The sequence below is a fragment of the Oryctolagus cuniculus genome, chromosome 1, assembly GCF_051225735.1.
Source record: "Oryctolagus cuniculus isolate XC-2025 breed Fujian yellow rabbit chromosome 1, ASM5122573v1, whole genome shotgun sequence".
Lineage (NCBI taxonomy): Eukaryota > Metazoa > Chordata > Mammalia > Lagomorpha > Leporidae > Oryctolagus > Oryctolagus cuniculus.
In genome coordinates this window covers 57,197,882-57,220,181 of record NC_142867.1, presented here as the reverse complement: position 1 = coordinate 57,220,181, position 22,300 = coordinate 57,197,882, and the positions used below count along the sequence as shown (strand labels likewise).

The 22,300-nt window shown below is 53.7% G+C and overlaps 1 protein-coding gene across 5 annotated transcripts in view; it reads right to left on the bottom strand.

Annotated features, from left to right (window-relative positions):
* Positions 1-13,439: 13,439 nt before the first annotated feature.
* Positions 13,440-22,300, bottom strand: part of SCUBE2 (signal peptide, CUB domain and EGF like domain containing 2) — a 71,837-nt gene continuing 62,976 nt past the window's right edge. For all 5 annotated transcript variants that reach the window (XM_051824145.3, XM_051824154.3, XM_089329143.1 and 2 more), the window contains 4 exons: positions 21,604-21,801; positions 20,281-20,433; positions 14,348-14,427; positions 13,440-13,758 (listed from right to left, as the gene is read on the bottom strand). In XM_051824145.3, coding sequence (XP_051680105.1) covers positions 13,606-13,758; positions 14,348-14,427; positions 20,281-20,433; positions 21,604-21,801 — 584 coding nt within the window. In that variant the 3' untranslated portion in view covers positions 13,440-13,605. The remainder of the gene's footprint in view (positions 13,759-14,347; positions 14,428-20,280; positions 20,434-21,603; positions 21,802-22,300) is intronic.

The window sequence follows — 22,300 nt, the reverse complement described above, 5'->3', positions numbered from 1 at the left end:
GAGCAGCCAGTGCGCGCGCCGGAGGGGCGGAGCCGGCACAGCGCCCCCGCCCGGCGCGCCGCCTTGTCCGGAGTCCAGCGTCCGCTTGTCGGGTCCCGAGCCGGCCGGCCCCGGAGTCAAGCGAGCTAGAAGGGGACGGCTCAGGCTGCCTGAGGTGCTAAGCGCCACCCAACCGCCCCTTTCCGGGTGGGTGCCCCGCATCACCTGAACGGGGTCAGGCTGTGGGACCCAAGGTGCGAGCAGCCTCTCCCACGCTAACCGCCCCCCCCCCCCGGGGTCCCCCGCTCACCTGTCCACACTGTGGCCGACCCGGGGACCACGGACAGCTGGGCCATGCTGGCGCCCCGCCGCGCGCGCCGCGGCTCTCCTCGGCCTCTCCTCTCCCGGGCTCCCGGCGCCCTCTGCCCAGGGCACGGGAAGGCCAGCGGCAAGCTCCGAAGGTGGGAGGGCTCGGATTTCTTCAACTTCAGATCGGTCCCCTCCCACTGGACCACGTGACTGGAGAGAGGGCAGCTCGTGTGGACTGGCTGGAGCCGGCTTTCTCGGGACCCTCCTCTTCCTGACACCCTGTGCCCTCAGCAGGACCCCTGCGAGGCCCAGTGTTGGGGAGGGTCCCCGCCTCCACGGAACGCACGCGATCGGAGCCCTGCACCTCCCGGGAGCATCCACAGAGAAGCACTAGTGTTTCTCAGCCAGCGCTAGGGCGTACCTTCCGGAGGGTCTGCCACCGGTCTCCCCGGCATCCTTGTGGGAGCATTTGGACCCCCGTATTTCTTCGTGAATCGATCTCATACTTTCAAGCCATTCTTATGGGTTCTGACCTCATCGTTGTGACTGGATACAAGCCAGGGTACGTTTCCACCTGGGGGACACATGGCAAGTACCCTCTCCACCCCGCGTCACAGGAGCAGCTTGAGCCAGAGAGATCTGCACTCCGAGGAGGACCAGAGGACACGCTCGGAGCCTCTGCTCTCTGCTCTCTGCTCTCTGTCTGGTGACAGCTCAGGAAGGAACTGTTATCATTATCATGTCTACAGGTGAATGGCTGAGACCTGCTCGAGGGCTTCCTGAGGACTCCCTGGCTGGGCTTGGCTCCTGTTCTCTGCCAGAGTCATCTCAAGCAACCACCTCCAAAGGCTTCGGTGGCCACGGTGAGAAAGACCCGCGTTCTTGCTTGATGTGGCCTCACCTACCCCTCCTCTCTGTACTTAGCCTCATGAGCCTTCTAGTTCCCTGGGCGAGCCGTGGTCCCTCTGGCCAAATGGCCTGCCCTTGCATACCCTGCTCCCTCTGTGTGGAGTGCCCCCACCTACCCTCTTCCAGACCTCAGCTCCGCCATCATTTCTTCAGGCAAGTCTTCTCTGAGCTTCCAGAATGGGTCCGTTCTCCCTACTTGTCCTAGACATTTCACTCTGGTGGAGGGGCACTGGCCATTTGTCCCCTTCACTGATTACAAAGCCCAAGAAGGTTGACTGAGACCCTTTTATGCTCACCGTTGAATCCCTAATATGTAGAAGCTTCTCTATAAATACTAGTATAAGCACAGCAAGAAATTAAGGCTGTGCCCGAGGAAGTCAAGAGGCAGAGCTAGGGTCTGCTCCTGGAATCTGTGGGTTTCCCACAGCCGGAAAGGGCTGGCCTGAACCTCACGCACCTGCTTCTTTTCCTGTATTCTGCCTTCGGCAGTGCCCCAGTTTCAGAGGGCACAGACTGCTGGTGGGAAACCCTGCAGCTCTCGCTTCTGGCTTCAAGGACACCCCAGGGCTGGATTCCTCTCTGCTCCCCACCCTGTGCTCTCCCCCCCACACGGAGGGCAGGGGCCCCGGGAGGCGGTGGGATTGCTGCTCACCTTCCAGTCTCCTGGCGCTTCCAGCAGTGAACAAATGTGGCTCCCTGGCCTCTTGCCTGGATCCCTGCCTGGTCACTCCTCCAGGCATGGGCCGCTAAGGGGACGGTGAAAGACAGTTTTGCCTTGTCTCTCAAGGACAAGTGCTCTGAACTTGGCAGAGCGTCAGGACAGGCCCAGCAGTGCAGGCCCCTGGGGCTTGGGCTGGGACAGCTACTTTCCGCAGGGAGGAAGCCAGGCAGCTGGAGGCTCTGGGAAGGAGTAGCTGAAATGCCCATTCCCCGGGCGGCTCCCATTCATTCTTCTGGCTGAGGATGTCCCAACAGAAGAAAGGGGCTCTTTGCACAGCTAGATCCCTCTGGGAACACCAGGACGCGGAGTCTGTCTGGCTGAACTGGAATTTGGCCATATCAAGTGTTGCTGAAAAATCAAACGGGGCCTGCCTGGCACTGGGATTCTTTTTGTGAATTCAGAGCCCTTTACTGCAGTGGGGTTTGTGTTCTGCAATTGGATCTGTGGCCAGAATACCAGCTGGTTCCCTCACCTGTCAGACACCTTCTACCAGACTGGTACCATCGCCGCCCCTAAGCATGGGACAGTGTGGTGCAGCCCCCCCCCCAACCACACACACACTGAGTTTCTGCAGACTGCAGCTAGCTGCCCTGTTCAAAGAGGGTCACCCAGGGTGGTTTATCCAGTTCACCCAAATGACCTTGAGCAAGTTGCATTGTGCCTCAGTTTTCACATCTGTAAAATGGGTGCAGTGAGACTGTATATACGACTGGGCTTTGTAAACTCTGAAGGGCTACACCAACAGAAAAGATTATTATTCATTCTCTGTCTGACCGACCTCCCCTGTCCCAGTGATCCTTCTTGGAGGAAACATAATAGATGTATTAAATGCACAGGCTCTGGAGTCCAGTACACAAGGCTTGAATCCCTGCTGTGCCACTTAGTAGCCACGTAGCTAGTAAGTCCCTTCAGCACTGTGAGCTGTCAGTTCCTTGTCTAGAAAACAGTACAAGTGACATCTCTACCTCAGGACTGCTGTGAGGATTACACGGAGTCATACCCAGAGTGCACTGTGTGGGTGCCTGCAGCATGGGCTCCTTATCTGGGACAGCCTCGGGAAAACCTGCAGGTTGCTGTGCCCTCAGAGTGGGCTCAGCCTGGGCTTCTCCAAGTCTCCCTTCCAGACAGCTAGGATGTGGGCATCTTCGTGTTCGCTGCGGCTTAGGCCTCCTGAGGCAGGGGCTGGCCAGCTTTCTCCCTCTCCCTGATGTCTCTGGATCCTGGATTTAATCCTGGATTTACCGTGTCAAGTGGCTCCTTGCTGAAGTTCTCTGCATCCCACCTTGGCTGTTGTAGAGTATCTGTGCTTGAAAACCATACTAGACAAGCCAGTGCCTTCTCTGTTAGGAGTTTGTTCATGTTACTCTGCCTAGGAGTGACAGAAACCCTACTGGAAATTCTTTAAGTGAAAATGCAAAATTTTGGTCTGCTTAATTTAGAAGTGTAGGGGCTCCAGGCACAGCTGGATCCAGGAACTCAAATGACATTGTCACAGTGGGTCAGCATGGATGCCCTGTGGGCAGGCTCGCTCTGTCTGCTGGCTGTCAGCAGCTCCAGGTTTATAGCCTGTTCTCCCAACAACACTCCTTTGGGTCTTCAGCTACCACAGAGACCTTTAGGATTGGGCTGTGAGGCTAGGAGGCCAGAAGAGTAAAAAAGACAGAGCATAACAGGGGGCAGTGGGAGGGAGAGGCTGCCACAAGGCTATCTTCCCCTCTCCTTCCCCACCAAGGCCTTTTGCCCTGGCCATACCCTGGAAGTTAGACGGCCACTCCCCAGGCCTTCTTCGCTCACTGCCCCCTTCCTTATAGCTACAGAGCCCTCTTGCTCCTCCAGCGTCCCTACTCCCTCGACTCCCTTTGGCAGGAAGATCCTTCAGACAGTTGTCCACTGCAGGTGCCAGATGTGTGCCAGGCTTTCTGGCTGCACGGTGCCCAGCCCTCAGGGCTGTGTCTGCTCTGGCAGATCCAAGCAGAGCGAGGAGCCGTGGTTCCCAGCCCCACCGAGGCCTCCAACGGTGGGGCGGGTGGCAGCCCTGCTGCTGCTTCCCAAAGCTGGCTGGGTCTTTGGCGCCATCACTGTCAGCAGTGGTTTAGCTCCACTTCCTGGGATGAGGGCAAGCTTTGACCTCGTGTCCGACAGCAAAAGAGGAATGGGAAAGCATTCTGAGGCAGGAGCGTCCGGAGGAAGCTGGGGAGGGAGGAGACGAGGTTTGTCCTTGAATCCAGCTCTGTCCCTGACTTGGCCAAGCTGCTGACGCTCTCTGCACCTCAGTTTACCCACGTGGCAGGGCTCTGTGGCTTACATAAGATAACATGAGAAACAGCACCCCACACAACGCGGGCCCTCAAAAACCATGGCTCGTGCTCTCGTTTCCCTCCCTCTGACGTTGGTAGAGAGCCTGGAGGAAGAGGGGCCCTGAGACCAGGGGAGCAAGCTGCTGTGGGGAAAGGAGAGGTCTGTGGGTGGCAGCCCCGGAGTGACCCGCGCACTCTGTCACCGGGCGTGGACACTCACGCTGGGGCCCGCTGTCTACCTCAGCAGCGCCCAGAGCTGCCCTCAGAGCAACTAAGCGTGCAGCTTGGTGTGGCTGGGGCAGGTGCGTGGCCCCTGCTGGGCGGGTCACAGAGTCAGGCGGCAAATGGCAGCAGAGAGGGACGCCCCCCGTGGGATGTGTGTGGACTCCCACGCCAGCACACGTCACACACACACACACACACACACTCACAGTTATGCCCTTAGCAGCCACTCTGATCTGTTTCCAAACAGCTGTGTATTCCCAGAGAGCAACGTCATTCCTGATTATTTTATAGCTCTTTATTTGGAAACCATTGCAAATTTATAACAAATCGCAAACACAAAAAGAGAACAAAGAATACCTGTATATCCTTTACCCAGGTTACCTGTACTAGCATTTTACTGTGTTTGCTGTATCATTTATTCCCCCCAACATACACACACACACACCCCTTTCTTTTTTTCTGGACCATTTTAGGATTGCCATCCTCCCGCACCGGGGGCCTTGGGGTTTGAAATAAGTGAAGATGAAGGACTGACAGGCCTGTGTGTGTGCGCCGTCCTTGGAGACATCTTAGGAGACTGGGAAGACCTCGCTTCCTTCCCAGCTCAGGAGGTGGGGGCTGTGGGAGCTCTGGTGTGAGAACACAGGCCGGGCACTGTGGCCTTTGCTGCCTGCTTCAGGAACCTCTGTGTTGCTGGAACATTCCAGGAGAGAACTCGCTCCTAATGGACTGTCTGTGCCAGGGAAACCGGGGAAGCCGTCGAAGTCTGAGCCTTGCTAAACAACATGTTTCTGCCTTGACATTCAAGTCTCAAGAAGCGGAAAGCCGTAATGGTGGTGACAGCGAGTTAACACCCTCTGAGCCCTTACTGTACCAGGCAGGGTGCCCAGAGTTCCCCTTGCAGGCACTCAGTTCTCACGAGCGCCCTCTCTGGTAGGTGTTGTCACTCTTCATTCAGCCTATGAGGAAGCCGAGGCACAGAGAAGTTAAGTAACTTGTTCATGGTCACACAGGTGAGAAGTGGCAGAACTGGGACACAACTGCGGAGACTAGGAGGACAGAAAAGGAGCTGGAGAAAATGAGCATGATGCACCGTGAGTCTTAGAGAAGGTGCCTGTCCCTGCAGTTATCAGAGAGACGGCGTTCTCAGAAAAACCACGTTCAGACGCTGCGAGGGGCACGCTGGGCCAGGGCTGCGGCTCGAGTCACCCACTTCCTCATGGGGAGCCCTGAGTGCAGGTTCGCCAAGCCTCGTGAGCCTGTGTTATGTGGTACTCCAGCTCCGGCACTGAGGGGACTGCTGAACACCACCTTCCTAAAGTCAAGGAGTCTGGAGGTGACATCCGGTTCCAGGCCAACACATGGGCACCTCAAAAAATTTGTGAACAGGCCGGCACTGTGGTGTAGTAGGTTAAGCATCTGCCTGCAGTGCCGGCATCCCAAATGGGCACCGGATTGAGTCCCAGCTGCTCCACTTCCGATCCAGCTCCCTGCTATGGCCTGGGAAGGCAGTAGAGGATGGCCCAAGTGCTTGGGCCCCTGCACCCACGTGGGAGACCCAGAAGAAGCTCCTGGCTCCTGGCTTCGGATCGGCGCAGCTCTGGCTGTTGTGGCCATCTGGGGAGTGAACCAGAGGATGGAAGACCTCTCTATCTGTCTCTACCTCTGTCTGTAACTCTGCCTCTCAAGTAAATAAATAAAGCTTTTTCATAATATGCATTTTCCACTGCACCAAAACACTCTTCTAATCCCTCTTTTCCATGTGCTTCCCTAAGTCTCCTTGTATTCCTGCTTTGCCGTCTTGTTACATTGTCCACAGTCTTACGCCACACTAGGTATAGCATTCACAAGGGTGGGTTGGCACCCTGTGATGGGGATGAACTTGTGGCCCACGCCGTGGGTGACCCCGAGGCCTCAGAGGGTGAGCACGGGCCTGGCTGGGTGAGCATGAGCTCGCACTGCTCACTGCCAAGCTCTCCTGCTGTGCGTGGTTGTGTCACACATGACCACAATCTGTCCTCCCCGAGGCAACAGTTCCAGTTCCTGCCCAGCAGCTATTAAGTTATTTTCAACAGCAAGTCATGTGTAAGGCAAGGCCTGCACCAAAGCTCAAACATGAGGGAGGTTTGTATTTCCACACTTAGCATTCTGTAGGGAAAAGACACCCATGCCTTACAGGGAGCCTTCAGTCTTTTTTTTTTTTTTTCTTAAAGATTTATTTGAAAGGCAGAGCTACAGAGAGAGAGAGGGAGAGACAGAAGAGAGCAACAGAGTTATCCATCTGCTGGTTCACTTCCCAAATGGCTGCAATGGCCAAGGTTGGGCCAGGCCAAAGCCAGGAGCCAGAAGTTTCTCTGGGATCCCACGTGGATGCAGGGACCCAAGGACTTGGGCTGTCTTCTATTGCTTTCCCAGGTGTATAAGCAGGGAGCGGGATCAGAAGTGGAGTAGCCAGGACTTGAACCAGTGCCCATATGGAATGCCAGCCCCCCAGGTGGCAGCTTTACCCACTGCTACGCCACACCGCTGGTCCCCATCAGTCTTAGCATAGCACGTAGGGTCAGAGAATAACCCGAGGCCAGGGGATGTGGTAGCCCCTCGGACTGTGTGTCCCAACAAGACTTCAGCTTGGGGGTTGATTTCTCCCCTTACCCTTTATTGTTTTCCCCCTATCTTGGCTGTATATATATATCCAGCCTCCCCTGGTGTCTAGACCATGACAATGAGTGAATATTCTGTGTGTATGTAAATATGTATGTGTGTGTGTGTTTGTGTGATTTAGAGCATCGTTGAGGGTTTGAAATGACTTAAATCAGTGAACTTCCCACTGATCATTCACCAGTTGCAAGGCAGAGGAGAGGAAAAGATCTAAACACATTCACTCTGGGGGCCATATAAAGCAACATGCAACCAATCAGTTGTCCAACACCAGCTCTACTCCCTGAGGCCCACTGGAAGCGTTTTTTTCTTGAATTATGGGTGTTTAAACTCCAAAGCAGAAAACAGGGACTGAAACAAGGATCAACTCGACTTTACAACCACTGGGTGGCGCCTGTTCTAGTAATTGCAGAATGGCTTGTTCACAGCTTGGAGCTTTGGTCAGCCCAGTGTGGGAGGAAATGCTAAATTCTTGCTGGGTGGGCAAAGGAGTTGGCCAGGGCCAGCGCTGCCAGGCTTGGCTTGAGGAGCCGATGCCCTGGGAGGGGCCAGGGTTCATGACTCCGGTCATGAGCTCACCCCGTCCAGAACAGCGGCTCTCTCCTACCACCTTCTCATTAGTGATCATTCAGCTCTTCTTCATTTTCTCCACTACTTACTGCTACTCTCAGTGTCTGCTCACTGGGTTGTTGTCTGTCTTCCTCCACAGTAATCTAAATTCCGCAAGGGCAAGGGCTCCCTTTTTCGCACTGCAGTGTCCCCGGCTTCTGCAATGCCTAGCAATCAGTAGGCCCTACTACTAGTAAACAAACATTGCAGAAGTGAATGAACCGCACACCAAGGAGTTCCCAGTACCTAGGGTACTAGGTAGCTGTGTCCCCTTATAATACCCTGAAAACCAAGCACCACTGAGTTGCTATCACTGTTGTAGGTGGGCTTAATTTGTATTTATCTTATTCACCTAGAGAAACCTGCCTGCGATTTAGAGGGGTTTCATTTTCTAAATGTTTTGTTCCTCCTGTGATTTCCGGAAAGTGGTCCCTGCTGAGTAGTCACGAGCTGTGGCTGTCATCACTGGTACCTGTCACAGTAGCACCGTGCTGGGCCGGCAGCCCCCTGAAAATGGTCTCCCACAGGCTGGTCAGGACCGCCTGAAGGGAGGAGGCAGGGTACCACAGATGGGAGCACACCTCTGAGCCAGGCTCAGCAGCTCTGGAGGAGAGAGTCACAGAACGGAGGCTGCAGAACAGAAGCCTCTCATTTCCTGTGGCTGGATCGCTCCCGGCCGCTCCCAGGACCTGGGTTCGGAGGCAGCCGTGCCTTGCAGGAGGCCTGTGTGTAACCTGCCTCCGTTGACTTGATGAGAACCAGCTTTTCCTCCAGCCTCAGCTACTCCTTTACTGCCTAAATGCTGGCTAGAAACAGCAGAGACCTGGGAAGGCTCTCAGGGCCCATCGTGCTGTGCGAAAGGCCACAGAGCCGCTGACAGCCCCGTAACAGGCATTTCTTCTGGGTTGGGAAGATTGCAGCTGGGCCTGGCCTGGGAACCCTGGGGGTTCCAGCCGCGATGGGCCGCGGCACCCAACAGTCTTGCCACCTCTTCCAGCCCGAGACCTGCCACTGGGCGAGGGAGTCCCGCAGCACCGCCTTTCCCACGTTGCCACATGACATTGGAAAGTCACCTGCATGCCTTCATCCACTGAGTGCCTACACACGCCGCAGTTACCAGCGCGGAGAATGACTCAGCGGAAGCAATTTTCCAGGGTGCTGGTGCGCAAAGGCAAGCACTCTTTTATTAGCCTTGAAACTCAAGGGAAGCATTGCTAAACCCACAGAGGCAGCGCGGCAGCGCGCGGCTGCAGAACAATGTCTGCAGCTGGGAGGAAGGACCCGAGCGGGCTCCGGCTTCTGCTCCCACTCCGCGTCCTCCCACAGGCCCGGCTGTCCGGGGGAACAGGGAGCTCAGCTCGCAGCTCCTCCGAATCCTGTTCCTGTGTGCACACAGGGAATCCCAGAACTCAGAGACCCCTGGTGGTCTTTTCCCCACATACAGGAGATATGGGAAGCAGCCACAGGAATGTGTTCCAAGACAGTTAGCAGGTGCCCCATACTGGGTTTTTTCTTACATATACCTGTGCTAAAGTTTAATTTACAAATTAGGCACAGAAATTGTTGAACTGTTTACTTAGTATAGAGTTGGGCTTCTGTGTATAAAGTCGATTGAAAATGGATCTTAGTGGAGAATGGGACTGGGAATGGGAAGAGGAGTGGGGGGAGTGTGGATGGGAGGGCAGATATGGTGGGAAGAATCACTATATTCCTAAAGTTGTACTTAGGAAATGCATGAAGTTTGTATTCCTTAAATAAAAGATTTCTTTTGGAAAAAAATTAGTCACAGTAAGAGATTAACAATAATAATAACAATATGCTATAGTAAGTTATTTAAAACACTAATACTTACTTCTGGAGTTTTCCATTTAATTAGAACTACGGTTGACGGAGTAACCAGAGCCATGGGAACTGTGGATAAGGGGCACTAGTGTACTTTTCCAGGTGGCCTTCACTTGGGAAAAGTCTCATTTCTGTATCCTGTGTCATTAGAATTTATATTCCAGCACTCACCTTCCCCGGAGCTTCATATAATCAATTGCCTATTTGAACTCTTCACTTTGAATCTAGAATGGCCAAAAGTCCCCTCCCCTTTTCCAGTGTCATATACTGCATAAGCACTCCCCCCAGGGCAGGCATTGGCCGGGGGTTCAGCTGCCCCTTGGGCCGCCTGCGTTTCTCTCTATTCTGGCTTCCTGCTAGTGTGCAGAGGCCGCAGATGGAAGCTCAAGCTGTTGGGTCCCTGCTACCCATGTGGAGACCCAGATGAGTTTTGGTTCCTGGATACGGCCTAGCCCAACCCTGGCTGTTGGGGTGTGAACCAGTGGAGGAGAGCATTCCCCCCCCCCCCCCCGTGTGTGTCTTTCAAATAAAAAAGTAACCCAAACACTTGGTAACTTAAATCAATAACCATTACTTTTTTCTCACTGGGTTGTGGGTTTTGGGCTGCAGGAAGCCACAGCTGGAGCAGTTCAATGTGGACTGGATGATCCACTTCCAGCGTGGCCCCAGAGGCCCGCCTAGCTGGCAGGTTTAGCTCCCGTCTCCTGGGAGCTCAGCCTGGCCCCTGGGAGGAGGGCTCAGTCCCTCCCAACGTGGCCTCCCACACACTGCTCTGGCTTCCCCGAGCTAAGGTGACTGAGCTCTAAGTGAGAGGACCCCAAGGAGACCAAGTAGAAGCTGCCGGCGTCTTGAGTGGAACCTGGCAGCCACGACTTCTGCCTTGTAACAGTGGCAAGCAGTCACAGAACCCAGATTCAAAGAAAGGGGACATCAACTCCAGCTTTCCATAGATGGAGCATCAAAGAATGGGTGGACACACATGTCCCAGTCCTGCCCCTCCTCCAGTCAGCCCCTCCCATGCACTCCTCATCCAGCAAGTTCTGCTGAGCCTGCCCGCAGCCCCAGAATCCTTCTGCTTCTGTTGTGGCCACTACAGCTATCCCAGTCCAGACACCCGAACTTTATCTCCCGCTGGATGACTGCTTGCTCTGTGGCTACTAACTGCTCTGTCTCTGTGTCTGCTTCCCAAAACCCATTCACAATGTAGCCAGAGTGAACTTCTACATATATAAAATAATCATGTCACTCTTCTGCTTAAGCTCAAAGGTGTCACAACGTATGTGGCATTAGACCCCAGGCCTGATGTGATCCAGCCTGCCTGGTTCTCGGCAGCTGTTGCCATTCTTAGTTTAGCAAAGAGACAGCTCCCATGCACCAGTTCAGTCCCCAGATGCCCACAACTCTGGGTCCCAGCGTCTAAGTCTGGAGCTGGGAACTCTATCCAGGTCTCCCTGCTTGGTGGCAGGACCTTAATAATTTGAGCCATTACCCTGCTGCCTCCCAGGGTGGTGAGCATTAGCAGGAAGCTGGAATTCACAACAGAGCCAAGTACTCCAATATGGGACCCAGGTATCTAACCCAGTAGGCCAAACACCTGTCCTCACCTTCTCACTGGACTGAGATCCACGCAGGCTTGCTCCTGCCTGGCAGCCTTCGCACCCGGCTTCCCTCTTTCTGGAATGCTTTTCCCCTGGCCCTGGTTTCTCCAAGGCTGGCTCCTTCTTGGCCTTCAGCTCAGTCATCCCCATAGAGGCCATCTACAGTCCGTAGGTCCCTAGCCTGCAAAGCCAGGCAGTCATTTGTTACATTAACCTATTTTAATTTTCCATTAGCTGATATTTTTGCATAGATTTATTTGTGCAGTGGTTATCTCTGCCCCTCTAACTTGTAAGCTCTGTGAGGGTGTGGATGTGGTCTGTCTTTCCAATGTGCAATTCTGGCACAAGGCAGGTGTTTGACCGTATTTACTGACTTAGCAGCTGGTGACAGCAGCCCCAGCCAGCCAGCCTTTCAACAAGAATGCAGGGGTTGGTGCTGTGACATAGCAGATAAAGCCACTGTCTGCAGTGCCGGCATCCCATATGGGCGCTGGTTCGAGACCCAGCTGCTCCACTTCCAATCCAGCTCTCTGTTATGGCCTGGGAAAGCAGTAGAAGATGGTCCAAGTCCTTGGGCCCCTGCACCCACATGGGAGACCCAGAAGAAGCTCCTGCTCCTGGCTTCAGATCGGCATAGCTCTGCCCACCGCAGCCATTTGGGGAGAGAACCAGCAGATGGAAGACCTCTCTCTCTCTCTCTACCTCTCAGTAACTCCACCTTTCAAATAAATAAATAAATCTTAAAAAAAAAAAAAAAAACACAAAACAAAACAGGAAGACAGCATCTGCTAAGGTGGCCAACAGGCACAGAGAGGAAGCATTATGCGGGTCCGGGGCACAGTTCCGGCGGCTCCCCGAGGATGCGTCCCAGCAGCCAGGCTTTCACAGTCTCCTCCCCAACCCCAGAGGACTCCTCTCCTTTGCAGTCTTGTGAGATCGCAAGACGGAACAGAAGTCACGTGCACAGAGCTACTAAGGCGCTGGAGGAAAGGCGCAGCCTCCCTTCCCTCCCCTCCAAGCAGTCCCCTCTCTGACTCAGCGTGTGTCACATTTGATTTTCCACCTTGCGGTTAGACTCAGCAATGTAGGGCAAGTTCCAGGGTAACAAATTCCAAGTGCTCATTTCAATCTTTTTTTTTTTAAAATGAAGATGTTTAAATTTTTGGAAAGAAATGTGAAAATTGGTTTTTAGGACCCACCCAAAAAAAGAAGTTTGATTAGGTTTTTTTAAAGCAATGTTATTAATAGGTTTAAAAAAAAAAAGCCCAACAGGTGAAAAGCAAGTTCAACAATGATGTAGTAATCTTTTTCTTCAAAAGCACTTGTTAAACCCGTGTTAGTACTTCGGTGCAGAGAATCGCTTGTGTACGGGCCATTGTTCAAATGTTTGAAAAATCAGTAATCTTGAAAACCCAAGTTCATGTGGGGAAAGTGACTGTGGGGTCCCGGCAGCTGACCCAGAGTGAGATGACCGAGGCACGGAGAGGCCGGGTGGCACCATGAGAAAACCAGAGCACCCTTAGCAGCCCCGCGGCTGTCCTCCGAGCAGTCGGCCTCTGCCCTCGGAGAGTGGGGAAGGAAGGCGAAGGTGACCCCAGAACTTCTCTGGTGGGAAGCCCACTGTGAGAGGAGGGCCCTGGGCAGGAGCGACTCAGGGCTGACAGAATCTTCCCACGACTGCAGGTGTTCATCCACCTAGGAGTTCACTCCCACCGGAACCCTCCAAGCCAAACGCAGTATTCACCTAAGGACACAGTGGAAGGCTGTGGATTTGCTGTGGGTGGGAGCTGGCAACCAGGGGGGCTGCCTGTGGGTGAACATCGGGATGTGCTTGGTTATCTTTTTAGTTGTGATTCTTTCTGCTTTAATACTGTAAGAACGCAAGCTCCTGGGAGCAAACTTCAATCACACAGTTAGGAGAAGACAGAGGAGAAAGGGTCCTCCCGGGTGCCAGGGTGGCAGAGGGCACATGCAGGGCTCACCCTCCCTTCCTCCTCGTCTGTTCTACCCGGTCGGGGCCTGCATGTGAGCCCTGGGGGCTCCCTGACAGCCAGCCAGGCTAGAGGAAGCTGAAGTTTCACACAGGGCAGCCCCTTCTAGGTCCTCTTTTCCATTCCAGACTCCTGGGGGAGGAGCAAGAGCCAAGAGGACAGGTGAGTCTCACCTGCGCTGGCTGCAGTCCCGCTCAGCCAGCCCTGCTGCGTCCGGGACACCTGCCTGCAGCAGTGAGAAGTCAGCGCCACTCAGGCCATTCTCCGTCCACATCCGCCATGCCCGGAAAGAAAGACCAAGTTCGATTTACCAAAATATTTGTATTATCTATACAAACTGAACTGTGATGAGTCACTGGGAGTGAAGGCAGTGATGTCTGACCATGTGCTGGCACGCAGGAGGCAGGCGGCACTGTCCCACCAAGCCCACAGTGGGACATTCACGCTGAGAGCTGCTGTGGGCACAGTCATTTGTAAGGCCTCAGAAACCTGGACACTTTGGAACGCAGCAACCGGATGAAAGATCTTGGGAACATCTCTCGGGACTCCTGGGCTGTGTACTTGAAATAGCTCTGGGGGTGGGCCAGGACATCAAACAGGGCCTTGATCAGTTTCTTATCCTAGGGAGAAGAGAATTCGTTATCAGGCCAGAACGTTGAAACACTCTGTCATTTTGCAAGCGGAACCACAATGACCCAGTATGTAGCCATTTTAATTTTTTCTTATCTACAAGACATACATGTTACTGCTATAAAAGAAAATTCAATGTACAAAAAGCTTTTTTTTTTCTTTTTCTCGCCCAGACGAGCTGCGAGGCTGGGATCTGGGGGACGTGTATGGGGCCCATGGCATGACAAGCGTCCATTGCCAGTTGCGTATAAGCATCCAAGCTTTTGTAAACTTTAGGCTTAAAGTAGGACGAACAAGGAACCAACAATCCTCAACTATTTAGAATTCACTGGGAAGCGCTAATCTGCCACCAGCCTGGATGTATTAGCAAGTTTTCCTTGATCCTTCCACAGATATCCAAAGTGAACAGCACAACTGCACTTGAAAACACTGAAGACAAGAACTTTTTTTTTCTTTTTTTCTTTTTTAAGCAAAGTGCAGTCTGGCACAGGTGTGAGCCATGTCGGCCGGGGCAGGCCTGGGTGGGCGGGGCAGCAGCCCCGCTGCCGCCCGCCATGTCCGCCTGCTGCACGCACTCACCTTCAGTATTTCCTGGTGGTTCTCAGATGCATAGAGCCTGCCATCCCGGACTATGTCTTCGATGAGCTCCTGGTAGTCCTCTGTTGCAATAAAGGACATATTTAGCATTTTTTTTTTACAGGCAGAGTTAGACAGTGAGAGAGAGAGACAGAAAGGAATTCCTTCTGTTGGTTCACCCCCAAAATGGCCACTGCGGCCAGCACACCACGCTGATCCGAAGCCAGGAGCCAGGTGCTTCCTCCTGGTCTCCCATGTAGGTGCAGGGCCCAAGCACTTGGGCCATCCTCCACTGCCCTCCCGGGCCACAGCAGAGAGCTGGACTGGAAGAGGAGCAACCAGGACAGAATCCGGCGCCCCAACCGGGACTAGAACCCGGGGTGCCAGCGCCACAGGCAGAGGATTAGCCAAGTGAGCCATGGCGCCAGCCCATATTTAGCATTCTTAAGGTTTAGCTCTGTGCCAGCTTGCTCTGTCATTTTGGGGAAGGTTCTGAACAACTGAGCAACACCCCTTCTGTAGCTGCCTCCAGAACCCCTACTGCTCTGACCCCAAGAAGGCAATTAGGCGTCGACTCCCACGCCTCCTCTCCCCACCAGCCATGTCTACACCCTTCTTTCTTCTTTTTTTTTTTTTTTTAAAGATTTATTTAATTTACTTGAAAGAGTTACAGAGAGGCAGAGGGAGACAGATAGAGAAGTCTTCCATCCTCTGGTTCACTCCCCCAGATGGCCACAACAGCCAGAGCTGTGCCCATCTGAAGCCAGGAGCTTCTCCTGGTCTCCCACAGGGGTGCAGGGGCCCAAGCACTTGGGCCATCCTCTACTGCCTTCCTAGGCCCTAGCAGAGAGCTGGACTGGAAGTGGAGTAGCAGGGACTCAAACCGGCGTTCATATGAGATGCCAGCACTGCAGGTGGCAGTCCTGAGCACCCCTTTTTCGTGCTGCCTCTTCCCTCAGCTGAACCCTCTGTGATCCCTCCACACCGGGTCCATCTTCCCTCGCCAAATGAAGGACCTGTTCCAGTGGTCCTGGCTCCCACCTTCCTCTGTGATAAGGTTTCCTCTCTCAACTGACCTCTGTCATCAGCACGCAAACATATTGTTTATGTCTCTGAGCTTAAAAACCCTCCTCCCTCTTTCACCCAGCCTCTCAGCTCCCCTTGCTGCAGAAGCCCTGGAAACAATGCCGGCGCCCTGTCTCTCCGTGTCGCCATCTTTCCTTCTCTGCCGCCCACAGTCTAAGCAGCTGTGCCCCCTGCTACCCCTCTAGAACTGCTTGTTGAGGTCTACAGTGACCCTTCGCATTGCTGAATAGCCTAGACCAGCCGCCCCCCCCATATTCCTCCTCGATCCCCTCCTTCCCTCAGCTCCCTGCGTGGCCTCCTCTCCCCCATCTTTTTCTGTAGGGGTCTAGGGCTCAGTCCTGGATCTCTGTACTCATTCCACGGTGACTTCATCCAGGCTTTTCTTTCCCTTTCCACTCCCCACCGCACTTCTCTTCCTCTCTGCTTTTGGATTATGTAAAATAATCCAGCTTCCTGCCCACCAAGCAATGCTCCCCATTTGAATGGGCTTGCGGTTAGAGAATGAGGCTGGTTCAGGAGGAAGACAGCCATGTCCTCTCTCTCATTAATCATTTTCTGTCTTGGCATACCCATTAAATGCAACGCACATGGTAATCCTTCTCTAAATGTAAATTCTCCCCCTCTACAGTCTAGCCTATCTCCTGCACTTGTAATTCAAATCAAGCTGTAACTAAAGCACAATCTTTTCCAAATTCCAGACACATTAAAAAAAAATATGCCTCTTTGTATGCGTATCATGTGCCACAGAGCCAAACAGATGATAAGAACATGACGGAAATTGTGTGGGAGGAGCCCTTGAACAGCGTCTCTCCAGGAGATGGCAAATGGAAATTAACAGCGCAAGGTTCACAGTGGCTCATCTGCTGTGTGTGCAACAGAGCCGGTGCTCTTACTGTGATACTGTTCTTCCTAGCCTTTTATTTCAGCGCGTACAAAACGTGAATCAGAATACAAGCACTTTTAACCTGGAATCCCTCGCTGCAACATCTCTGCCTTGGAGAAATGGCGCTTTCTGATGCTGGGGTTTCCCACTGGCAAGGTTGCTTGCTGTGTTGTCACTGTGTTGGGCAGCCGTTTGTCACTATCCCGCACGCTTACAGACTGCTGTCCTTTCACATCCACTTCCTCTGCTTTGAAGAGCCACTGTGTCTCCCCACTTGCTCAAGTCTGTAGAAAAGCAGTGCAGGGCTGACGCTCAGCACTCAGGCACTGGGCTCCCACAGACCTGTGTCCATCCCAGCTCTGCATCTCCGTCACGCCGTGACCTTGACTTAGATCTCTGAGCCCGAGTGGCTCATCTGTGACGGTTTCATGGGGTGGTCGTGAGGAATGTGCCCTGTCAGAGGCACTGGAGCACGCGCCTGGTCCCCAGGGATGGGTGAGGCATGCTCACCACCACTGCAGTCCTCATCGCTCTGCAGTGGCTAGCAGGAAGGCCTCCAGTGGCCTCAGCGGCACCTTCCCCGTGTGCTAGCTGTACTTCTGGGAGTGGACAGCTGATGTGATACACGTTTTAAAAAACAGACTCTCAGCAAGACCTAGGAGGTTTCTAAATGGCTAAAGAAGCAGCTTGCAACTATTTTGACACATACAAGATATACTTTCATGGGTCTAACCAGGGTTATGTGTTACTTCCCCAGTTCAAGCTATTCCTCTTTTTAAAAAAATAAATAAATAAAAGGAGGAAGGGGCTGGTTAAGCAGCTACCTGCTATGCTGGCATCCCATATGAGCACTGGTTCAAGTTCCAGATGCTCCGCTTCTGAGCCAGCTCCCTGCTAATGCACCTGGGGAAGCAGCAGAGGATGGCCCAAGTGCTTGGGCCCCTGCACCTATGTGGGAGAAACAAATGGAGTTCTTGGTTTCAGCTTGGCCTAGCTTAGGTTGTTGTGGCCATTTGGGGAGTAAACCAGCAGATAGAAGTTTCTCAGTTTCTCTGTTTCTCTCTCTCTCTCTCTCTCTCCCTCACTCCCTCCCTGTCTCTGTAATTCTGCATTTCAAATAAATAGGTAAATATTTTATTTTTTAAAAAAGGCACATTTTAAAATAATTTTAAAAAGAACCAACCAAGAACATTTTGCTGTGTCACAAGAGCAGAGTTGAAAACAGCCATAATGGGCTGACACGGGCACGGCCGGTAAAGATGCCGCCTGCGACGCCGGCATCCCATATGGATGCTGGTCTGAGCCTCAGCTGCCCCACTTCTGATCCAACTCCCTGATAATGGCCTGGGAAAAGCAGTGGAAGAGGGCCTAAGTGTGTGGTCCCCTGCCACCCATGTGGGAGACTTGGATGAAGATCCTGGTTCCTGGCCATTGTAGCCACCTGGGGACTGAACTAGCAGGTGGGAGATTCCCTCTCTCTCTCAACTCTTTCAAATAAATAAATCATTTAAAAAAGAAAAGGAAGGCTGGTGCCGCAGCTCACTTGGCTAATCCTCTGCCTGCAGTGCCGGCACCCCAGGTTCTAGTCCCGGTTAGGGCGCCGGATTCTGTCCTGGTTGCTCCTCTTCCAGTCCAGCTCTCTACTGTGACCCGGGAGGGCAGTGGAGGATGGCCCAAGTGCTTGGGCCCTGCACCCGCATGGGAGACCAGGAGGAAGCACCTGGCTCCTGGCTTCAGATTGGCACAGCGCTGGCCGTAGCAGCCATTTTGGGGGGGGGGGGGAGGAACCAACAGAAGGAATTCCTTTCTGTCTCTCTCTCTCTCACCGTCTAACTCTGCCTGTCAATAAATAAATAAATAAATAAGAAAAAAGAAAAGGGAAACAGCCACGCTACAGCGTGCACTTCCGTGATATTTATTCTGCAATCTCAGTGTCTCTTTTGCTTCCTTCCTAATTCCACAGAGGAGGTTGCTGGCTGCCTGCTTGCAGGTAGATGGGGCTCTCTGTGGCCCTCCCTGGAGCCATGTGGGAGGCCCCTGTGTCCACCCCAGGCATTGGACACTCAGAGCCTTCACAGCGGGGCTTGACTCCCCTTCAGGCAACAGCAGAGCAGGAATGCTGACCTTAGCCTCTGCCACATGTGACACAGATCCACGTGAAGCATTTTTAGAGTACTGTCTTCCCAGACATCTGTGTCTCTTGTCTGCCTGAAAACACTCAATGGTGCCACGTAAGATGATGTCTATCCTTCCAGGCCTGGCTCTCAAGGCTCTTCATGGCTGTCTTCATCCCTTCTAGTCTCCTCTCCCACGGTAGCCCCCAGGCATCCTACCCACCGGCAGATCAGACTATTCATCTGTCCCACCCATGCCAGGTCGTCCATCCTTCTTGCTTTGGCCTCGGCCTTTCTCTCTTCCTGAATGTTTTTCCTCTTTGTTTATGTTCCCCAAATTTATGAATTCTTTCAAGATCTAAATCCCTCAAGACGTTGTTCTATTTCTTCCAAAAGCCCGTGGAAAATGAACTGCTCCCTGTTGTCCTTTGCTCCTACAGTACCCTGCCCATGCCCTGCTGTAGCATCTCACTGAGGGTGCAGGACATCCAGCCTCACCCATTTGAAGCCCACAAAACCATTTGGTCTGGCCCTGCCCAGGCAACTGTAGGTGGGACTCAAAGTTCAATAAATTGACAGCAGGCTGTTAGGCTGATAATTTTGTGTAGCCAACAAATGATGTTACAAACACCCAAATGGGCCGGCGCCGCGGCTCAATAGGCTAATCCTCCGCCTAGCGGCGCCGGCACACCGGGTTCTAGTCCCGGTCGGGGCGCCGGATTCTGTCCCGGTTGCCCCTCTTCCAGGCCAGCCCTCTGCTGTGGCCAGGGAGTGCAGTGGAGGATGGCCCAGGTGCTTGGGCCCTGCACCCCATGGGAGACCAGGAAAAGCACCTGGCTCCTGGCTCCTGCCATCGGATCAGCGCGGTGCGCCGGCCGCAGCGCGCCGGCCGCGGCGGCCATTGGAGGGTGAACCAACGGCAAAAGGAAGACCTTTCTCTCTGTCTCTCTCTCTCACTATCCACTCTGCCTGTCAAAAAAAAAAAAAAAAAAAAAACACCCAAATGGCCCTTGGCAGAAAAAAGGCTCCCCACCCGTGGCTGCATCTCTGTGACTGAGCAGGTTGTTAGCCAATGGCTGGCATAGTAGATGCTCACTGAATATTTGTTGGATGGATGAATGGCTAAGTTCAAGAATTAACAGACAGCCTTTCCCACTAGACTGTGAGATCCCCCAAGGACAAGGCCCAACTCATCTTATGCCCCTAATAAATATTTGTTGAACAAGTCTCTCCCATCTAATTAGGGTCCCATGGCTCAGAGGGGCCGCGTCTGCATTTAATATGAACAAGATGAAACCAGACAAGTCGTCTGACTTGCCCAAGATCATACAGAAAATCAGTGCCAGAGCCAGGACCAGAATTGGGTCTTTTTCCCTTTCCCAGGATTCCATGTGATAAACGCCACAATCACAAGTTCGTATTTATTGAGCAATTACTATGTGCTGGTCACTACATCAGGTCCTTTAGGAATGCTCCTTAAACTCTCACTTTAAGTCCAATGATTAACCTCACTTACGCATTAAGAAAATGAGGTTACAGAAGGGAAACACAGACACAGTGGCACACACAGTCACAGCAGAGACTGTAGCCAGGCAGCCCAACCCCAGCGCCCAGGGCCTTACCCACCAAGCTAGGCTCACTTTTGATGTATTCCCTAAAGCATCTTTGCATCCCTGCCGCCGCCGTCCCCGAATGCCTGCTTAGAATCCAGCATGGGGAGTCAGCAGTGCGCCTTCCCCTCACGCTGCCAGCACGTGTGCTTGTCAGCAGTGTGCCAGCTGGCTCCGAAGTCGGCTCTGGCCACAGCAGAGAAGCCCCTCCCACGTGCCTCAGCCTGAGCTGCCAGCGCTTACCGTCGTACGTCACGTACGGGACCTGGAACCCTCTGGCACTGTTCCCTTCATTGGACTTGAACTGAATCCACAGCTTCTTTGACCTGGAGGTGAAGGCGATGGGGCGCTCATAGGTCTGGCAGGTCTCGTAGGTTGTCACGGAATTGGAGGAGGCTGCGAGGGAAGTGGGAGGGGAGGGATTCAGGACTCATCACTGAGCAGGCAGACACACAAGCTACAAATCAAGTCACACTCAGGAGCTCTCCAGAACCAGGCGAGCCATCACTTAAGCCGAAGTCCTGGAACCAGAGTCACCTCTGCTGGTGATGGCGCTCAGCCTGAAAGGGCGTGGTTGGGCAGCCGGCAGCAGCCCAGGCTGTAGCATTCCTTATCGGAGCTGGGGCGAGGGCCTGCACATTGCAGAGCTGACCCACGGTTAACCTGTGCCAATCGCCAGTGCCTGCTGCCCGCTTCCTAAGACCAGGCTGTGCTAAGCGCTCCATGGGCTGCGTCATCTTTAACCCTCTGAAAGCCACACACGTTGTTGCAATGCTTCCTTCTTTCACAGAGAGGTTAAGCACTTGCCCAGGGCTACCCAGCCAGTATGTGGCAAAATCAGAACCAAACCTACACCTGGCCTCAGGCATGTCAGCCCTGACAACAACACCCAGCACTAACACAGGGGCTCCGTGCGCCACTGCTGTTGGAAGTGCCTTGCAGATCGGACCTTCTTTAGTTCTCATGGTCACCTCATGGGGTAGCAGCTGCTGTGACCCCCCACGGACACAATGAGGAGACTGAGATGTGGGGAGATTTGGAATGAAGGTCCAATGTCCCAGGACTAATAACAGATGGAGCCGGGACTGAGAACCAGGCGGACTGGCCACAGAGCCCACTCACTGTACTGTACTGCCTCTGGGCTGTGCTGACAGTGGCATCCCTTTATGGACACAGGGGCACGAGTCAGGATAGGAGGAGGGGCCCCTCCTGGCTAGACCGTGCCCTTGGCCTTGTCAGCCCCCAGCCATGAGCTGCTACTGAGGGGGAGGCCACGTCTAGGGCCAGCACTGCCTGAGGCTCACTGGCAGGCTGTGCTCTATGGAAAGGTGCCACAGGCGCCAGAGAGTGCAGAGGACAAGACTGAACTGCAGAGGGCAGTACCGAGCCACCGCTGGGGGCGCAGGAGAGGCCCCAGGGTGTGGTGTTATTCTAGGTTGTGTTTCCTGGCAAACTCTGTCAGCCCATGTGCCCGTCTAGGGCCACTCCTCACGTTGAAAGTCTGGGGAGCAGGCCACCGGCTTCCCGGCCGGCCTCGGGAGGGGAGGGAAGCGGGCAGAGACGCACAGGTCTTCCGCATCACCAGGTAGTCGCCACAGTCGTCCTCGATGGGCAGGAAGATCTCGGGGACCACGATCAAGATGCGCCGCTTCGGGGGCGGGTTGATGGTCCAGGTGCACTCGGTGTTGGCGGGGTAGTTGCCCGGGTAGTTTGGGGATTCGATGTATCCCGTGAACTCGCCCAGCTCCCCTCCACACCTCCTGTCTGGAAAAGGAAACGCGGTGAATTAGGGAGACAGGACACTGCCTCTCTGTCGTGGTCCCAAGGACAGGAATGAGCCTGTCCCTCAACGCCCTGGGACCCTTTAGGAGCCACCCCCAAGAACTCCCCCCAAGGGTCCAGTCCTCTGAGTTCCCTGAGGCCCTGCTTTCTCAGTAGCCTGAAGATGCTCAAGGTCAAGGGCAGGCACTTGTGAGCGAGAGGACAAACTGGGCTTTCAAATTTTGTTTACGAAGTCCAAGTTGTAGGGGAGCCCTGACTTAGGCTTCCAGGTGGGTCAGCACAGGCAGAGCAGAGCTCACTGCGCAGGAGAGAATACTGGACTCTGAGAGACCTTTGCTGAAGACAAGACAGCTGTGTTTTTCCCACTTTTCTCTCCGCGTAAGTTCACACTTTTGGTGGGAAACAGAGCTCCACTGAGCTATTAGTTGGTATGGAGCATGGTGGCTATTTAGCTCTGGTGTCAGAGGCAAAGAGTACCCAT